Source organism: Chelonoidis abingdonii, chromosome 4, assembly GCF_003597395.2.
Source record: "Chelonoidis abingdonii isolate Lonesome George chromosome 4, CheloAbing_2.0, whole genome shotgun sequence".
Classification (NCBI taxonomy): domain Eukaryota; kingdom Metazoa; phylum Chordata; order Testudines; family Testudinidae; genus Chelonoidis; species Chelonoidis abingdonii.
In genome coordinates, this window is record NC_133772.1 from 1,034,775 (window position 1) to 1,055,385 (window position 20,611).

The following is a 20,611-nucleotide window of genomic DNA, read 5'->3' on the forward strand; positions in this document are numbered from 1 at the left end:
CCTCCCCCCTTTCCACCCCCTCCCCTCATTGTCCTGTTTTTCCATTCGCTTTTCTTTTGGAGCAATAAATAAACTGCACCATTTGTAAAAGCCGCGGGGTCTGCGTCTCCTGGTGCCTGGGGGGGCTGACGGTTCCCTGCCCTGGGGCCGCATCGGAGTGGGCGCCCCCAGGTCAGGCAAAGCCCCATGTCCCATCCCCTGCTGCCTGGAGCCAACCAGACACCCCCCTACCTCGATGGAGATCAGGGTCCCGTCCTGCTGGCCCCAGGAGGGAGGGTTGGGCAGAGGCTCCTTCCCCAGCCCTGGGGCCACAGGAGTGGGGATGGTACCGATCAGCCCTGGGCTGGGACTGGGGCAGGAGGGTTCGTCCCCCCGTATAAGGGGCTAAGGATGTTGGGACGCTCTGAGGCGAGGGCTGCAAGGGGCCCAGAGCTGAGCGTGGAAGGGTGGACGTGAATCAAGGGCTGCCAGGGAGCCCGTTGGGCGGGAGCGTCGGGTGGGTGGAGCTGCAGTGCCACAGCCGCCCATGAGGAGACGCTGTAGCGGTGAGTTGACTCATCACAGGGCACAACAGGGGTGAGGAGGGGGCATAGCCCCTCCCAACCAGACTTCACGCTCTGGTCACTATCTGTAGAGACCAGTTTGGAGCCCTGTGGGAAGGGACTGAACTGGGGCAATTCTTTAGGGCAGGCTGTTGCTTACAGTGTGTAGAGGGTGTGGGCCTGTGGAACTCCCTGCCACATGATGCTGCACAGGATCAGCTCTTAGCAGTAGTGGGGGGCAGATCATGGTTGCCGCAGGCCCAGGCTTTTTGCTGCTAATTTGCATGTGCTTGGGAGGCAAAGGTGGTTTAGCATTAATATTTTGCAGCATACCATGATATCACCAAATCAAGTTGTTTTGCAAAGTTCAAAAAGGCCCCAGTTATACCCAGCTGAGGCTGCACCTATAGACACATTACAACGCCCCACAGCTGTGCCAGTTCTCACTGTTAACCTGATTATTAAGCGTGGTAAGTTCATGCAGATTCCTGTGCTTTCAAATCTCTCTCGTTGATGTCCAGCGGAACTTGATTATGGCGTCCAACAAAGGTATCATTACTGTGGACGTCTTCATTAATTACTCAAAAAGCATCTTCTCAGCAAGGCACGCAACCCTCAAGGGCTGGGCAAAACACGACAGTAGGTCCTGGGAGTTAGAAATACCTTGGGGACGGAGGATGTTCATAACCCTGAACAAAACGTTCTGGTTCTTTCTGAAGTTTACAACTGAACATTGACTTAACGCAGCTTTGAAACTTTCCTGTGCAGAAGGAAAATGCGGCTTTCCCTTGATTTTTTTTTACTAGTTTATGCTTAGCACTGTTCTGTGCAGTATTTGTTTTGGGTCTCAGCTGTGGCTTGATTGTGTACTGCTGGTTCCAAACAGGGGTGTGGTTGACTGGTCAGTTTGTAACTCTGGGGTTCGTAAATCAGAGGTTCTACTACATCATGGGATCTTTCAAATAGGAAACCCCAAGACTAGGTGGAATGAGTGGTTACATGTCAGGATTATCTGAATCTGGATTATCGATTTGGGACAGAGGTAATTTGAAAAATATATTTATCTCCCAACCCCTCGTATTAACTATTCTGAGCATCGGGCTCTGGAATCAGCACCACGGGGTTAGGAGGGTCGTCTAGTCTCACCCCCAGAACTCAAGACCAAACGCAAATCATTTATAACCCAGTGGAGACCGGCTTTAAGCCCGTAAGTGAAGGCACTGAGGGCTGGGTGCGATCCCTGCAGTACGGGGTGTGTGATATGCGTGATGCTGCCATGCTGCTTAACCGCACGCAAGCAAAATCAAATGAATAATTAATAATTGCTAATACTTAATTGCAACAGATAATAAAACGGTAAAGCAATTATTTCTGCTGCATCTGGGCGTTACGTGTGAACTACTCTGACCAACTCGTCAGGGAGCGTTGCCCAAGGGACATCGCCTGAACTTCTTAGCCAGCAGTGCTTCACCACACGTCCAGCCCCCCCGCCTCGCTCCGCCCCCTAGCTTCATACTGTCACGGAGTCTGGGGGTTCCAGCCCTTCTCCCCTCTGCTTGGACCCCACAGTGACTTTTATCCAGCCAGTAAAACAGAAGGTTTATTGGACAACAGGAACACAGGTTACAGCAGAGCTTGCAGGCACAGTCAGGACTCCTCCATCCAGTCCTTCTGGGGGTTCAGGGTGCTTGGATCCCAGCTAGGATACCCTGAATTCCGCCCCACAGCCCCAAACCCAAACTGTCCTGCCTTTCCTCCCGCCAGCCGAATCCTTTGTCCCCTTCTCCTCCGCCCAGCAGCTCCCCCCTCCCCCCTGCCGGACTCAGGTTACAGCCTGACCACCTGTCCCTCACCTACAGACATCCCCTGCTTTCCCGTTCCCCACACAAACAGTCCCTACTCCATCACACATACATTACTCTGCAAAGGTGCCACCTTAACTGACAATTATCAAGGCCACAAGCGGGCCCTGTTGCGCAATAGAAGCTGGCCTGGCTGTGTATACATGTCAAATTAATATGTTGTCCACACCACAGCGATGTTAGTGTGCATTAAGCACAAGTAGCATTAACCACTAATATTATAGTCGTTAGAGAGCCTACATTGGCCTATGGTTTTTAAATAACACTGCTTGTTTATGCTCAGTTTCCCATAACCCTTTGCAGTCACTGAAGCTTTTGCCTTAAGTCAATAGGAGTGCAGTGACGACCAGGACAGAGGAGTGTTTCAGGTTAGCCACAGGCCTGGAAAGCAGGTGCTGAAAACAGGGAGCCGAGGAACATGCCCTGGGACCAGAGCGAGTGGTTAAAGCCACTCTCGGATGAGGTATGCAGTACCTGGCAGGTGTAAGGCGGTGGGTGTAAAAAGCTGGCTGTAGGGGCTTGCTTTCTGCGTAAGGTGAACATAACAACACTGCATGAGACGGCTTCCTAGGGACCCGCATCTTCTGGACTCTTTCCTGTAGGAGAGTAGCACAGTAAACCCGACCGATGCTGGTTAGTTGGTCTCTTGACTATATTTCATAACAAGGCAAAAAGTGTGGCCAAGGAATGGACAATACGTATCAACAAAAACCAAACGTCTCTTTTACTTACCACTGGAGACGCCAGGCTCAAGACCAAGCCAAACCGCACAATGATTTACCCCAGCGGTTTTAGTATTCATTAAAACATTGACAAACCAACGCCAGTGACCGAACACAACTGCTAAACTAGCGCCATCCATCCCAATCTCTGTGTGTCTCTCCGTGGAGAGCTTTTAGCAGAGATGGGGGCCTGAAGAGTGAACCTGTCTGTGACGGGACTGTGTGGCAGCTGTGCCCCCTCTCTCCAGCCTGGGCTGTCACTCCCAATGACTTGCCAATGACCAGCAGCAAACCCCTCCATGCTGTTGTGCTGTGATCACTCAGCACACCAGCATTGGAGCCCCCCACTCAGCCAGAGTGCAGGACTGCTCCCAGAGCCACTCATGGATCATACAGAGAAAGGGACCAGCCAAATCCCCCCAAGTCCCAGCCTTGCACCACAGGAACATACTGTCTTGCACTGCTCAAGATGGGCAGCGCAGATTTATTCATTGGGTCCCCACTTCATCAGTGGAGAGTGGCCATACACCAGCCTCTGGAACCTGAGCAGATTTGCACCATACTTCATACAATCTCACTGGTAAAGATAAACAGTAAAACAAATGTATTGACTATAAAAGGTAGATTTAAAGTGATTATAAGTGATAGGCAATAAGTCAGAGTTAGTTACTAAAAGAAATAAAATATAAGCACACTGTCTAAACTCTCAACCCTACTAGACGGGGCAACACCTAGATTAAGCAGTTTTACTCACCGCACAGGACATTGCAGTTCATAGTACACAGATTTCACCCTTGAAATGTGGCCAGTCCCCTCAGTTGGAGTTTTCAGACTCTCCTTGTTGCTTGCAGCATAGGTGGGTGCAGGAGAAAGGCCCAGCATGGGCCCCCTCTGTTCGGTTTTACGCCCTCAGTCCATGTGCTTGGAACACACAAGTCCAGGCTTGTCTGGGGCATTGCTGAGTCTCCAGGCCAGGCTGATCAATTCCCCTGGTGGAGCCTCATGCAAGGGAGTCGTTGCATCCTAGCTCCCTTGCTGGACAATGGCTGGCGAAGCTTGTTTGCCACCTGCCCAGGTGTTGGTTACTTTCCTTGCTGTTGCCTCTGGGGAGCTAATATCTGGCTGATTCTCCAACTTACAGTTTTAGTGATCACCACACAACACAATTCCCATAACTTCATATGCATTAATGATACACATCTATGAACGGAGAAATCACTTTCAGAACCTCTCCCCCGATACTGTACAAGGCCTGCTTTATATGTAAGATCACGATTATATGAAAATGAGGAATATGGGGGTTCCAGGCTGCTTCCCCAAAGTATAAAATGTCACACCATCTTTGTAGGGCCGTTGTCTCTTGGTAAGTTGAAACCAAGCAATTATTGGTTCCCAAATGATTGTCAAGGTCAGTGTGCATAGCCAAGTAGTAATCGACTTCTACCAAGCCTGGTCTTAAATCAAACTCTAAGAAGTTCTCAAGCAGCATTGGTCTTTACTTTGCCTGGCTGTAAATTTCAATTATTTGATGGAAATATTTTTTGTCGGTTTGTGTGTGTGCAGTGAAACCAACATTTACCAAAAACTCAACGCCTTCTGAGCCTATTCATAAGTTTATGCACATCTCTGTAATGCTGACTCTCTCTTGCTGGAATAGGGCCAGATCTGGTGACTGGATGGGGACAAATGTAGCATTGTAAGCATCTTGAACTGTGATAACATCCTATCAGGTACAAACTCGAGATCTGACAGCAACAGGGCCACCCTGGGGGAGGGCAAGTGGGGCAATTTGCCCCAGGTCTCGGGCCCCACAGGGGCCCCCATGAGAGTTTTTCGGGGCTTCGGGAACGGGGTCCTTCACTCACTCCGGAGGGCTCCTGAAAACTCTCATGGGTCCCGGGCCCCCAGAGCTTTTTCCACTCCAGGTCTTCGGCGGCAATTTGGCAGCAGGGGGTCCTTCCGCTCCAGGACCCGCTGCCGAAGTGCCCCAAAGACCAGTGGCGGGGGGGTCCTTCCACCCTGGGACCTGCCGCTGAAGTGCCGGGTCTTTGGCGGCAATTTGGCAGTGGGGGGCCCTCTGAATCCTCTGGGCGACCCTGGATAGCAGGGCCCCAAACGGTAGTAAAACTACTCGTTTTCAGACGTAGGAAACTGCACAGGACCTGTGGGCGCAGTTTCGGGTTTATTTGACTCAGCAATGTCAAGGTGGAAGGTATAAAAAGACCCATTAGTTACTGTGAATGTGACCAAGCAGGTCCGATTTCACAACCCATAATGACAGGAGTCAAAGGTTTAGCTACAGAAGAAAACTGTACTGCTCATAACGTTCATAGCACTGCTGGGCCGCTCAGTCAGACACAATAAAAGTCAGTGAGCTAATGAGTGAAAACAATGCGGAGGCGAAAACTTGCCCCATGGGTTCTATTAGCAGTAACCCCCTGTGATGGAGTCGGGGCTGTCGGTGTGGGGGATGGGAGAGCAGGGGGTGTCTTTAGGTGAGGGACAGGATTTAAGCCTGTAACCTGAGCCAGGCAGGGGGGAGGGGGGTCAGCACCTTAGCCCACGAAGCTGGACAAAGGACCCGGCTGGCGGGAGGAGGGGCAGGTCAGTTTGGGTTTGGGGCCGTGGGGCGGAATTCAGGGTATCCTAGCTGGGATCCAAGCACCCTGAACCCCCAGAAGGACTGGATGGAGGGGTCCTGACTGTGCCTGCAAGCTCTGCTGCAACCTGCGTTCCTGTTGTCCAATAAACCTTCTGTTTTACTGGCTGGATAAAAAAGTCACGAGCGTGGTCCCGACTTATGAGGGGTGCAGGGCCCGGACCCCAGACTCGTGACAACTGTGGCAGCGGCCGGGAGATACTGCAACCCCGTGGACGGCGCTTCCCTGCAGTAAGTGAACTGGGGAGCAGTAAAACCGAAAGGGGTGATTAACCCTGGGAGTTGTGTGCCCATGAGCAACGGCACTTTGCAGTTAGACACGGAGTCGCGCCCAGGGTGATGCAGCGCCAGCAGTCCCGGGTGGAGGAGTCCCGCATGCTCGGACCCCCTGGCAAGAGAGGTGGTGACCTCGAAGAGAGGGCTGTGCACACCGGGGGGTCCCCATGGAAAACTGTGGGGAGTGCAGCACCCCCGACCTGTGAGTCGGCCAGTCAGGAAGATGACGCCAAGCGGCACAAGGGTGACCTGCTGGAGCTAGTGCAAAGCAGAGGGGGCTGCGGCACACGGAGAGCTCACCAAGCGACCAGCTGATGTGCCCGGCTGACGAGGGAGACCGGTAAGCCCTGCTCTGAAGGAAAAGTAAACCTCACCTCGGCAGATGCAGCAACAGGCACCAGTGCTGCGTACCCCCAGAGAGTGTGTTCAGCCGGCCGCCTTATAGGGTTCCCCAAACCCCCTCATTTCTAGCCCTAGGGGAAGGGAGCAGGAGGCAGCCCAGCCAAATACCGAAGGGCAGCCGTGCACCTGAACCCAACGGCCAGCAGGGGACATGACCTGCCTAGCGCGACAGCTTAACCCTTCCCCATACTAGGGGATCCTCCGCCGGCGACGCTCCAACCATCCCGCGGTCTGGAATAAGAACGGGAGTGAAGAATGGGAGGAGCTCGAGTTAAAGAAGGAAAGAGCTGAGGAGAAGGAGGAAATCAGCGTACATGAGCGGGAGGAGAGAGAGAATACAGCGTAAACAGCGAGCTGAGCTGCGCGCACTAACCCGAGCACAATGCGGGGTTAGACAGAAATCGGCTCAGGGGCAGCCTTTTGAAAACACAGTTAGTATGAAGAAGCTATTCACAAAATCCGACAGTGGCTCAACGGAGGAGTATGTCTACTTTGTATGAAGGATAGAAAATAAAATAAAGGGCATTGCAGTGTGCGTAGCCAAGGAGAGTTTTGACCCCTCGCTCAGGACATTTGTGGACAGGAGACTTGCAACAAAATCCCAGCAATGCTAAAAAACAGCTTCAAGCTCTGCAATGTCGCTGTCCTGTTGTCTCTCCCTCACTGTCACCATCGCAGCGGTTCCAACGGCCCTCACACAAAGCTAGAATGGAGAAGGAAAAAGTTTTTCATCTCTCACCGTCTCCCTCCGCTCTAAAACCTAGCGTGCATTTCACACAGTCTGTTTTCGAACCGCTCCACAAGGCACCTTTATAAAAACGCTGGCAAACTGGTTTCCATAGGCAGGGAAAGATGTCAGAAAACCATGTGGCAAGTACCACGCATTCAAATGCAGAGCTTCCAAGGAGCTCGAGCTCGGCGATCGGCCAGGCTCAGCTTCCTAGCGGCCTGAGAGAGCAGCAGCGAGTTCGCCAGAAAGCTGGGCTCTTCGCGTGCATGCGAGCCTGCTGCTGAACGACTCCGGATCTTGCAAGAAGTAATTTCATAGGCCGAGTCTGCAGGCAGAGGAGGCACTACCCCGGCAGAAGGCGGCTCAGGCACAACCTGCTCCAGACTGGCAACAGCCGCGCACACGGGCCAAATTGAGTACAAGGTCTCATCCCGCCCAGCCAGCAATAGAAGGGTGGCTCAGAAGAGCAGCGGGCGAGAGCCGGGGAATGGAATGACGAAGAGGGAGTTATCACTGCGATCTGCCGCGGTGCTCTGGGAAGCCTCCTGCGGAGAGAGGGGAGGAGAGGAGCCACGAGAGAAACTTCAAGCGAACCCACCATTCCTGCGTGCCCTGAGATTCTCATGGCACACCATCCACAGTGGGTGGGATGTTTATAACTACCCTGCCTCTCACACAGATGGGGCATTAATGCCTTCGCGTTAGCAAAGCCTTATATAGGACACGGCTTGCACGGAGGTTGGATGGGGTTGGTTGCTGGGAGCGAAATAAGAGGACGACTGCAAGGGCCAACCATATTCATCGCCAGAGAACCTAGCTGACCTACAGAGGGAGAGGTGGAGGGATCAGGGTTGGGGCAAAATAGCTGCCTGACTGACCAGGACGGTAACGCGCGCCATCGGCCTACTCGCCGATCCCGTGCCAGGCTGCGCTGCGCTAACTCCCAGAGAAGGAGCACGAGGCAGGAATCAGGCCGTACAGGTAGAACAGGAGTCTGATTGAAGAGGAAATCAACAGCGAGCGACCAAGAAAGCAATCCTATTCACCAAGAGCAGATAGCAACAGAGATCAAAGGAGGACACAATCTCACAGAGAGATAGTCTGTTGACTATATCACGAAGAAACTCTGATTCCTGCTGTCTTGCACCTTGTGGGGTAAAACAACTATCGAAGATTAAGTTACCCCCTCAGACACTGTGATACAGATGTTACACCCACTTTGACAGGTGTGCAACACAGAGAGTATCGCCGCCAGAACAGATGGGGCAAAATGAAAGACTGATTTCAACTAATCTACTATCTCAATAGAAACAACGCAACAACAGAACTGGAGAAGAATTGTTTGTGTAAGGGTTTAATGATCACAGACAGAATGATCAGCCCAGTGTTTTGGTTAATAAACCATTTACAATTCAAACAATCAGTTAAATTTTAAACTGTTATAATGGAGGGACAATCATATCTGTTCAGAAAAGTAAATGCATCCTGTGTTTAACCCTATGATGGATCAAATTTGATATGCTTGTCGTGGGCTTACCAGGCCACGGTCAGGCCTATCATATACTGCATATTCAAATAAGACTTTTAACAAATATTAATTTATCTCTTATATAAATTGCCAAGAATGCTCATTGTTTCTTATTGCAAATTTTAATGACTTAAGGGCAGTGGCCCCAACCTTTTCGTCTGCAGGCACCAGATGAAGGACAGGGCAGCGGTGGGCATTCTCCCTGAAAAATGCGCCGAATTCTGTGGTGTTTCGGCACAACGCCTTCTCGATAAAGTCCTTGCTTTGGCAAGTGGCATCATGAGAGGTGTCACTGGCTGAACATCCAGAAAATTCAGCTGCATTGGCAGATGCTCCCTCTGGCTCAGGACATGGGTGCATTTAGATGCCCACATGGTGCCATGGCGCCTGTCGGGCACTGTGTTGAACCCCGAACTTAAGGGTCTGTCTGCAAGCATGTATGTAGAGACAGGGCACAGAAGTGTCAGCTTTGGATAAATCCTCCCTTCTTGGCGCAGAAGTGGCGCACTCAAACTCAAGCCCATTGAAAGTGACTCTTAGTTTGTGTTTGTTTTTCTTGTTTTGCTAAAGGGTGTGGGAGTGAAGATTGCTTCCTCTTGGTATATCTGAATTAGAGAATACATTCAGGTATCAAATTACCCCCTTTTCTCACTGGTCGTTCCCTTAATGCATCCACACTTAAACATGGGTTGCACCAGAAAAAAGGTCTAGGATAAAACAGCAGCGGCAATTTGTGCATTACTCTTGCATGATGTCAACAGCATTTACATTGTACGAACACTTAAATAATCTGCATTCTAATCCTGGGATGATTTTGAGCATGAACAGTAAAGCAATGAAGGCACCGTTAAAAGGGGCAATACTAGGAGTACACTTTTCAGCTGGTACAATCAGGCTAATCCCCCGCCCATACGAGCTCGAGCTGCTGGTAATAGAAGAGCAAGTTCAACTACTAGTCTACGAACCTCTCTTTTGGTTCTTCTCTTGTGATGCTTGTGTCAAAGTGCAATGGCTAAGAAGACGGCCTTCTTCAGTCTAGTTTGAATCCTCATCATAGATGAAACAAAAGAAACATATGGGGTCCAACTTCCATAATCTGCCTGGCCATGGGTACACAAGGGTGTTTAACAGAAAGGCATCATCATGGACGGCAGTGAGAGGAAGATGGGCACCCTCCATCTATGCAACATGACAAGTGCTTGGCAAAGAGGGAACTTCATAAGGCCTCCACTCACCCAAACAGAGCTGGTCCTATGTTTTGCCGTGCCTGAACTAACCAGCATCTATGCTAATGGCCACACTTGGGATGGAAGACCTTTCAGCTATCCCAGCAGTTTGAGAAGCACAAAGGTTGAACCACTGCCACCTATCTTCTACTCATGCTTACTCTGATACCTGGGAGTTTCACTTCCCTTTGATCAGGAGGAGCACAGCTTACTGGTGCTATTTACTCAGGCACAGGGAGAAATGAAACATTTCCCTACCATTGCTACAAATTTGGGGGATGACAAACAAGATGGTACTACGCAAAACTCCACCATTGAGACAACAAATGAGATAATGAGATGCCAAAAGCGAGGCCACCTCACAACAGATTGTGCAGATGTTCAAAAAAATGATCATAAAGAGCCACAAACCATTGGGCTTGGGCTTAGCTTAACTGGTTTCGGATACAAGGCCAGGGCAGGGATGGATATGGCATAGAACACAAAAGACATGTCTTAAGCAACCTCAGCTCTCAAAGTCTTAGACCATGACATTAATCTCACTCTTGATTTAAAAGAGGATTCTAGCCTTCACAATCACAAGAAGGTATGACCTGAGCGCATAAGGAAGTGAATTTGCCTCAGAAAGGGAGGAGCCTGCCTGTAAATCACTTAGCCCCACAACACATAGAAGGTCAGGCCACTCTGGCACTAGAGCCCTGGCTTCCCTTCGTGGAGCTTAGATGCTGTGTTCACCGACGCCTCAGACACGGGACTGGGGGCGGTGTTAATGCAGGAGGATGAAAAAGGGGGAGAGACACCCCATCGTGTACCTGAGCAAGAAGCTGCTACCCCGGGAGCAAAACTACGCGGCCATCGAGAAGGAATGCCTGGCCATGGTGTGGGCCCTTAAGAAGCTAGAGCCATATCTCTTTGGGCGACACTTCACCGTGTACACCGACCACCACTCCCCCTGAGCTGGTGCACCTAGATGAAAGGACCAACGCAAGCTCCTGAGGGTGGAGCTGCTCTGCAGGAACATATAGACAAGTGGACGTGGTTCCATGTGAAGGGAAGTGGCAACTGATAAGCGGACGCGTTGTCCGGAGGGGGGCCCTGAACTTCCCAGGTCACTGGCAGAGTGAACCCCGCTCAGTTCAGTCCGAAGGGGGAGAGATCTGGATGGAGTAGAGGGCTGTCGCGTAGTCGGGAGGGAGGAGGCAGCGGGAGCTTCTTGGTAGGGAGCAGGATCTTTAAGTCCACTGATAACCTGAGCCAGGCGAGGGGAGGGGTCAGCACCTTTGCCCAGGAAGCTGGACAAAGGATTCGGAGCGCCGGCTGGAGGTGGGGCAGGTCAGTTTGGGTTTGGGGCCGTGGGGCGGAATTCAGGGTATCCTAGCTGGGATCCAAGCACCCTGAACCCCCAGAAGGACTCGATGGAGGGGTCCTGACTGTGCCTGCAAGCTCTGCTGTAACCTGCGTTCCTGTTGTCCAATAAACCTTCTGTTTTAATAGCTGGCTAAAAGTCACTGTGGGGTTGAAGAAGAGGGGTGCAGGGCCGGACTTCCCCAGACTCTGTGACACCCGGGAGTTACTAAATAAGGCAAAATTCCAACTATCCTTAAGGCTGAACAGCTCCTTAAAGGCTTATTGTCCTCAGTGCATTGCTAAATCTTATGACGAAAGACGTCATGGTATAAAATTCTACAAGATGTTCCTTCTAGCACTGCTAGAAACTTGCGATCTGCAGCATCACATCCAAATAAAGGCTCACATGGCGGCCCGTCTCCAGCGCTGCTAACACCGCCATTACACCATGTTTTATGCACATTAAGCTGGGACACTAATAAATTCTCAACATCGTATGTCAAACCGTACAGGGTAACTTTCCTGTAATCAAGTCTTGTTCTTACCTTGCCTGTCTATAAAGTTTGATTATCAATTCAAATAATTGACCAGACTGTCTTATGTTTTACCTTTGGATTCTTCTTTCCTCTGTGTTAGCAACACCCGGGTTGATAATCACCTGGGACAACTGAGGCCCTATTCTGAGGGACTCTTGGTCAAAATCCAAACAAAGTGACATTCCCCGGACAGATGTTGAGTGAATAAATGTTCTTTTCTATTCTAGTTGTTATGCGATTCTTGAAAATTGGATAGGCCAATTATCGTACAGGCCAATTTTCTAGTTTGTTAGCAAAACTAGACTCCTAATATTTTTGCCTTCTTATCGCCATATGTTGCTCTTAAGGATAGTTAATAAAATTCTCTACAATCAAATTTAGCTCGAGTCCTTTTGTGTAGTCAAGCCACCAGAATTCAAAGAGCCCCAAGGATGGTGGAATGGGGAAATCCATTACGCAAACTGATTAACAAAAATTTGTTTTTATCAATTGAGACCACAACTGAGAAGGGAGTGAACGTTCATGAGATGTCACAGTAACCCAGGACAGCAAATGCTGACGGGCAAAGGAGCGAAAGGGTGACAGACTGAGTTAGTCCAAATAAAATCTGTCTTTGCTGTTCTTGTCCCTCCCGATCTAACTCCAGAATTGTATTCAGATTATGCCTGTGAACAAGAGAAGTGGGGGACTGGAAATCAATGATTGGAAACTTGGCCAAATGGGTGAACATAATAATGAGGGGACAGGCTTGTCATAAATAGATAGCTAAGGGTTAATGTTTCTTTTACCTGTAAAGGGTTAACAAAGGGAACCAAACACCTGACAAGAGGACCAATCAGGAAATCAGATTTTTTAAAAGCTTAAGGGAGGGAATTTGTGGGTCTTCTTTGTCTTAGGTCTGTGCCTTTGTCTGTCTCTCAGCTATGAGAGGGGATCTTTTTCTATTTTCAAGCTTCTAAACTTCTGTTTCCCAGTTGTAAGTACAAAGGTAGCAAAACAATAGGCTTTTATATGTTTTGTTTTGTATTTACATGTGTGGAGTTTGCTGGAATGTTTTAAATTGGATATCTTTTTGAATGAGGCTGTTTATTCATATTTTCCTTTAAGAAATTTACCCTGTATTTGTCAATCTGATACAGAGACTATGTTTATGTGTTTTTCTTTCTTTTTATATAAAGCTTTCTTTTTAAGACTTGTTTGAGTTTTTTTTCTCTCGGGGTAGGCTTAAGGAACAAGGGGAGGGAATTCTCTTTGTGTTAGATCTACGGAGGAATCAACTCGCAGCACAGGGAATTTGGGTGGAGGGGGAAAGAGAGATAGAAATAATTTTGTTTCTTGTCTTTGGGGTTTGTCTCTTTGTGAGATAGAGGAGACATGCTTCTTGGCTATTGTGATGTAAAGGATTGCCATCAATACTCCAGGTTAGCCTCAGAGAGGAAAGCTCTGGGTGGAGAGGGAGGAGGAGGGAAGTGGGTATTTCCCTTGCCATGTAGAGATCAGAGTTCGGGTCTTGGGCCTCAGAGAAAGTTGGGGGAAAAGGAGCGAGGCAAAGCACGTGTAATTCCTTCGCTCGGCGTGGCAGCGAGATAAGACAATCTTGGAGGTTCATGCTAAAGCACCCAATTATCTGGGAAGCGCTAAGATGCCGGATTTGGGGAGTGGCTTAGAGACACCTAGTCATGGTTGTGGTGGGCAGAGGGGGTAAGATCCAAGCTGGTAATTAAGCTTGGAGGTCATGGCCTAAGCACAGATTTGTGACGCTAAGGTCGACGATTTGGGGAGAGACTTAAGCGCTTATGTCTACTGCGGAGGCCAAGCAGACGTGGAAGATAGAATCCAGAAGCCAGTACGCGATATACCGTTTTTCTGTTTCTCTGTAGGGCTTTGTTGAGCAGAAGAAAAGGCGTGTTGGTTCTTAACACGTAGCCGAGAGAAAAATTTTCTTTTTCTGCTGCTTCCGCGTAGCCTTGTATTTTAAGGAAGGAGGCTATTAAGAGGACTATATACGGTCAGCTTTTGTTGAACAATACAGAAATTCACCACTCGTAGAATAAGTGTCCCCTCAGCAAACACCACACAGGTAAATAAACTGGTTTGACTCATGTTACTTTGCATTGTCACCAAGTAGTCCAGAGAGAGAAAAAACGGACACAGGTTCGAACGGCACTGTGCCAGGAACAAGAGAAGGAGCCAGCAACGTTCAGGACAATACCACCAGAGGGCACAAACCCACACAGAGAAACAGAACACATGATGTCCAAAGGAAAGCGAAAAAGGAACGAGCACTGCACAAGCCATAGACAATGAAATTGAACATAGGAGAGCGATGCGAACATTAGGCAGAACAAGAAGAGCCAGATGATGGACAAGCCAATAAAAGAGATCAAACAGCCAAAATCGGCGCCACATAAAGAAACTACAAGATGAGAGGACTAGCGGCTACACGAAGAAAACAGAAGAAGAAGAGGGCCAGCCTCCACGATAGACGACAGATAGATCTCCCAGAGGAGACATGACCCACCAAGAAAGTGAAGAGAGGACATAGCAACGAGAAAGATGAAACTTGGATTAAGTAGCGCACGCGGCTAACGCAGACATGCTCCAGCCAGACCTAAGCCCCCGTCGACAGTTTGTTCAACCGCAACAAGAAATTTCCCAACTACACAGGCAGGGTGATGAATAGATCCTTCCTTAGCAAATTTTGAAAGAGCCTGCATTGCGTACAGCACTCTGCTGAGACCAGTTACATATGGGTTGACTGAGGTCACACGATCGTGGAGCCTTAGCAGCAGGTTTGGCTGCTGAAATGCCGAAGGACCCAATGAACTAATTATTAAACTTTTCAAACAAAGCCATAAGAATGGGGAGAAACCGGATGATGCCCGTTGTGGTATAGCATTTTCCCAATTCCTACTAAACCCCAAGGTACCATGCTTAATTCTCTCAAGCCTTTTATTCCAGATGACTTACAGGTTTCAGTTTACATCCAGGGGAGATGACGCTGAGTTGCCTGATGGCGTTACTACTTTACGGAAAAAAGAACGGCTGGCTGGGAAGAGGTGACCTCTCAATCACTCATGAACGCCTGCAGCGGTGACAAATCAAGGAGCTGTCCACTAGCTTCGCCCCATTGGGCTCTCAGCCACCCAGGACAGACTGACCATTGCATATCCACTCCATGACACACGGTAATTGCTTCACCAATTAGAACCCCACACCGGGTGTCCCTCACGCACAAGCTGTACTAGCAGGGGAGATCCAAACATGCTAGCAGAGTGTATAAATACGTCATTACCAGTGTCTATGGCATCTCAGTGGTTTCTGGTCCCAAACCAATGGGCGAAATATGCTTTGCATGGACGGACCGTAGCTAAATGCGGTACTCGTCAGACAACTATCCCAATGCACGTCCACCCATGAGCTATTGAAAATTGGACGCCCAGGTTCATCTCTACAATAGACTTAACCCCAATGGGGTTTACTGGCAGTACCCGTGATGAACTGCAAGGAAAACGTCAGCATTTTCACCCTATGTGGGGGTTTATGAATTTATGTACGTCTTTCGGGGCTGCGAAATGCACCCTCCACCTTCCAGAGGCTTGGTAGACTGTCTGTCTAGGAGACTGGGAGAATATGCATTGCCTACATCAAGTGATGTGGCCATTTTTTCCTAGACTCCTGCCTGAACACTCTAGAACACCGAAATCAGGTCTTTGAGCGCATCAGGCAGCAGGATAACTGCTAAGACCAAAACGTGTCAAATAGCAAAACAAAGTGACTTACTGGGGACAACCAGTGGCGGGAACCATCAAATCCCTACAGGCCAAGTGGATGCCTTTCAAAAGTGGTCCGTTCCCCATAAGGTCAAAGAAAACAGGTTCAACTTCTAAGGCGGCCGTAACTACAGGCGATTTACGCACCACTAACACTGCCAGATGCTGCGCCACTACTCGATCCGACTGACAAAAGACCCGCGTCAAATACAGTTTATGGACTAGGAGGTGACAGGAGGCCTTTACCCATACTTAAGGCGACGCTCACTCTGCCTGTGCTAAGGCCAACTTTGGACCAAACCATTCCTAGTAACCAGCCGATGCATCTGGAGCGGGTATAGGAAGTTCTCATGCAGAAGGACGGATCACAACTTCCCATTCCGTCGTTTCTTCTCATGCAAAGAAACTGTCTGAGTAGGGAAAGCACTGGTGTCAGTCAGGTGAGCATAAGAAGTGCATGGCATTGTGTAAACGCTACTGCCCTGGAACAAGCTACGCCCATAATACTTTGCGGATGCGATGTCCTAACTACACTGTGCCATTGCTCGTGCTAGAAGTGGCTTCATACTAGCCAAAGGGAACAACAAGAACTCTTCGTTGGATGTTTAGCCTTCCAAGATTTTGATTTGTGAATGTCCAACACATTTCAGAGCTTCTTTAACCATAAGTAGCTTGAGTCTTATTTTACGCTTTGTGTTTCCCGTTGGAGAGTTTCCTTTTCCCGGGGAAATCACTGTATAAATGTTTCTTTTTTTTAGATTGTATTGATATTTGTTTTTTTTTCTTTTGGTTTTGTTTATGTTTTGTTTTTTTTTTTTTTTTTGATCTACGTATAAGTTAGTATTTTTTGTATAACGTGTATGTTGTTGTGTGTATCTTATTTCGTTTAGTGCGTATTATTTTCCGATTGTTTTTTATTTTTTATTTTTTTTTTTTTTTTTTATTGTTTTTTTGATAAGTCTTTTTTTTTTTTTTTTTTTTTATTCTCTTTTTTTTTTTTTTTTTTTTTTTTTTTTTGCTATTTTTTTTTTTTTTTTTTTTTTTTTTTTTTTTTTTTTTTTTTTTTTTTTTTTTTTTTTTTTTTTTATTGGTTAATTGGTGCCCTACGGGCGCGGAGGGGGGGCGTTTATTGGCAGAAACATGAGACGAAGGTGGATAGTTGGGTCGTGGTTTCACCGGGCAGGGGGTTAACATAAACTTTTAAACACCGGACCAGTAGGATTCGCAAGCAGTGAATCCAGAGTTTCATAAAGTCAGGAGGGCAATTTCTTTGGGCGATCTTTTCTGTCTCTCGTCTTAGAGAGGATCTTTTTTTCTATCTCAAGCTCTAATCTTCAGTTTCAAAGCTGTGAGAAAGGTAGCAAAACAATAGGCTTATATGTTTTGTTTTGTATTTACATGGTGGTAGTTGGCTGGAAGTGAGTTATAATTGTATCTCTTTTTGAATAAGGCTGATTATTTCATATTTTCTTTTACAGTAATAGCCCTGTCGTATTTGTCAACTTAATGCAGATGATGCACATGTTCATTATGTTTTTTCTAGGCTTTCTTTTTATGATAAACAGTTTTTCTTTGTCTTATCAAATTAGTCATGTCAGATGTCCCGGAATCGTCTCCTTACTCCCGTGCTGAGGTCAAAGCATGATTCTCTCTCTCCTCCCTTCTAAGAGAACGAACCTGAATTCCCCTGTGCTAGAGGCCGAAGAGCTCCTCACCTGTTAAAAGCTAGTTAGATCTACGGAGGTGAATGCTCTGCAGCACCAGGGAATTGGTGAAGGGGGAAGAGAATGAGAGAATCATTTTGTTCCTGTATTGGGATGTCTGTCCTGTCTTTGTGGAATGAGTAGGAGACCATGCTCTTCGGTATTGTGATGTAAGGGAGATGCATCAGGAGACTCTCAGGTAGCCCAGAGGATGGAAGTCTGGGTTGGAGAGGAGGTAGGAAGGGACAGTGGTTTTTCCCTTTGGTTGTGGACTCAGAGGTCTCTGAGTCTTGGGGTCCTCAGGACAGGTTGTGGGAGACAGAGGGAGCCAAAACCCTGGATTTTGGCTGTGGCGAAGCGAGATCAGATCTAACTGGAAATTCAAGCTTAGAGGGGTACAATGGCAGGCAGCCCAGATTTTACGACGCTATAGGCTGCCAGATTTGGAAATGATGTTTTACCGATCATGGCTTCCAGCACTCGCTCCTTGGGGCCTCAGAGAGACTTGTGGGGAGAACAGCATGCAATGCTGCTGACCGCCAGCACACCATCACTCTGCTGGGCCTTCGCTGTCTGATCCTGAGGGAGCGTACGACGGACTGGCTCAGAGAGGGATCAAGATGATGTGAGCCACTTCTACACGCTTTGGGTAATCCTAACCAGCACTCGGGTGGAGTGTTGTCACCCCGTGTCATTCCCTTTTGTCACCTTCCTCCGCACACGTCCTTTTTCTTCTCACTTATCTTTCACCATGCCTGTCTCTCTCCCTTTTGGCTTAGTCTGCAAGCTGTATAACTTGCAACCCAAGATGTGAGCTGGGACCAGAGAGCCAGCTTATAAAGCGCTGTCCTGCTACAGCTCAATACGGCACAAGTTTGCCAGATTTCAGTGGGCTGGTCACACTGGGTCTGGACCCAGGTTTTCTCGCAGCATGGGGGGGAGGTTGGCAAGTGAAACTGAAACAACCAGACTTGTGTCTATCTGTCTGTCGTTCTTGTCTCTCCTTGTTGTTGTCTTGTCTTCGGAGAAACAGGATCGGACTTGAACAACACATGAACTGCAGTCGCAATGGCTTTTGATTGTTTCCCTTGCCCCAAAATTAGAACAGTTGTTGCCATTTATCCGAAGCATCTTTCCCCAATCTGGACTTAGTGTCAGAACATCTGGGGCTGCTGAACCACTCTAAGCTTATTAGCGAGCTCAGATGTTGATCTCGCTGCCACCAGACAAAGGAATTCAGGTCTGTCGCTCTTTTTCCCCAACTTTCTCCGGGCCCAAGACTCGAACTCTGAATCTTCTGACAGGGAATACCCAACCTCCCTTCCTCCTCTCTCCCACCCACGACTTTCCTCTCTGAGGCTAACCTGAAGTAATTATCGCAATCTTTTACATCACAATCATCCAACGAAGGCATGTCTCTCTATTCACAAAGAGACAACACCCCAAGATCAGGAGAAACAAAATGATTCTTCTCTCTTCCCCCTCCCACCAATTCCCTGGTGCTGGCAGCTTCACCTCCGAGATCTAACCACAAAGAGAATTCCCTCCTTGTTCCTTAGCTATCCGAGAGAACTCAAAAATCTTAAAAGAAAGCTTTAATCATAAAAAGAAAGAAAATAAACATCATAACATGATCTCTGCATTGAAGTTGACAATAACAGGCTATTATTTAAAAGAAATATGAATATCAGCCTTATCCCACACCAGGATACCAATTTAACCATCCACGCAAACTACACACATGTAAGATACTCCAATTTGAAACATTCCACGCAAACTACAGCACATGTTAAATACAAACCAAAAATGTAAATACAAAACAAAACATATAAAAGCCTATCGTTTTGCTACCTTTGTACTCACAACTTTGAAAACTGAAGATTAGAAGCTTGAAGATAGAAAGATCCCTCTCATAGCCGAGAGACAGACAAAAGACTCAGACCCCAAAAATTCCCTCCCTGAATTTTTAAAAAATCCAGTTTCCTGATTGGTCCTCTGGTCAGGTGTTTGGTTCCCTTTGTTAACCCTTTACAGGTGAAAGAAACATTAACCCTTAGCTATCTATTTATGACACATGTAAAGACTGAGGGCACGTTTACACCTAAAATGCTGCATCGGCGCACAAGTCACCTCCCCGAAATGGAATTCTTCCATTCACCTAGCACTGCTTGCACTGGGGGTTAGATTGGGACAACTGCGTTGCTCCAGGGTCTGGGTTTTTCACAACCCTGAAATACGTAACTATGCCGATGTACATTTCCAGTGTAGACCAGCCCACAAGGTGGGTGAGTAATATCTGTTATTGGACCAACTTCTGTTGGTGAGAGAGACAAGCTTTCAAGCTCCACAGAGCTCTTCTTCAGGGCTGGGAAAGGTACGCCAAGGGTCACAGCTAAATAGAAGGCAGCGTGGATCGCTTAGCACATGTTGCAAGCGACTATTCAAAGTGAGGTGGGCATGTAATGCTTCTACAGTCCAAGGACAAAGGAGGGTTAGTGGGTTTCAGATTGTTGTAATGAGCCATAAATCCAGTGTCTCTATTGAGTCCATGATTTTTGTGTCCGATAGAGTTATGAATTTAAGCTCCCAGGCTCATATTTTGAAAGTTTTGTATAGGTTTCCTTTCAGGACAAGGCCTGAGAAGTCAGATAGGGAGTGATCATTCTGTGACAATTGTTCACCTGTGGGTGATGTGGTGTTTTTGTCTTTTATCATTTTCCTGTGCAAGTTCATTCAAGGGCCCAGTGATTTCTGGTTTCACCTCTGGAGAGCTTGGAGAGGGGATTTGGGGTGTTGTTTGAAAGCCAAAAAGAGAGCTCAGGGAAGATTTTTCAGGATGGGCTCCCCATCGAGTACGGGCTATTTTTTGATGATATCCCATATGGGATCCAGAGTAAGGTGCTGGGTGACAACTGGGGGTGTGCGGTTCCAGGGCTTTTATTTCCATATTGCAGCAGGTTTTCTGGGGTAGTTGGGTGGCCTGGTCCACGACATCTCTGCGGGAGCGCCCTCGTCTGGTGAAGATGGTCATGTCAAGGTGGGTTTTTATTTTCTAAAGGCTCCTCACGGCCAAAGTCAAAGAGAACCAGGGATTTTGTTAAAACAAAAGCTGCTGTAATACTTCATCTTTCAAAGGCTTTAACAGTTCTGTGTTCTTTTTCGTACCTATAACAGAAGGTTAAAAGGCTGAGGAACCTGGTGTTTGCCGTAGCTCCTGGCAGGTTGAGATCTCTGTATGCCAAACTCCACCCCTGTTCAATGCTGGACAGGGTCGGGTTAACACCTCTGGCCTTAGGGCCCATTTA

The 20,611-nt window shown here is 48.0% G+C and overlaps 1 protein-coding gene across 1 annotated transcript in view; it reads left to right on the forward strand.

The window, feature by feature from the left end:
- SEZ6L2 (seizure related 6 homolog like 2) overlaps nt 1-6,809 on the forward strand; it is a 26,291-nt gene extending 19,482 nt beyond the window's left edge. Inside the window, exons 12-13 of the mRNA XM_075064626.1 lie at nt 6,099-6,322; nt 6,657-6,809. Coding sequence (XP_074920727.1) covers nt 6,099-6,322; nt 6,657-6,809 — 377 coding nt within the window. The remainder of the gene's footprint in view (nt 1-6,098; nt 6,323-6,656) is intronic.
- Nucleotides 6,810-20,611: the final 13,802 nt, after the last annotated feature.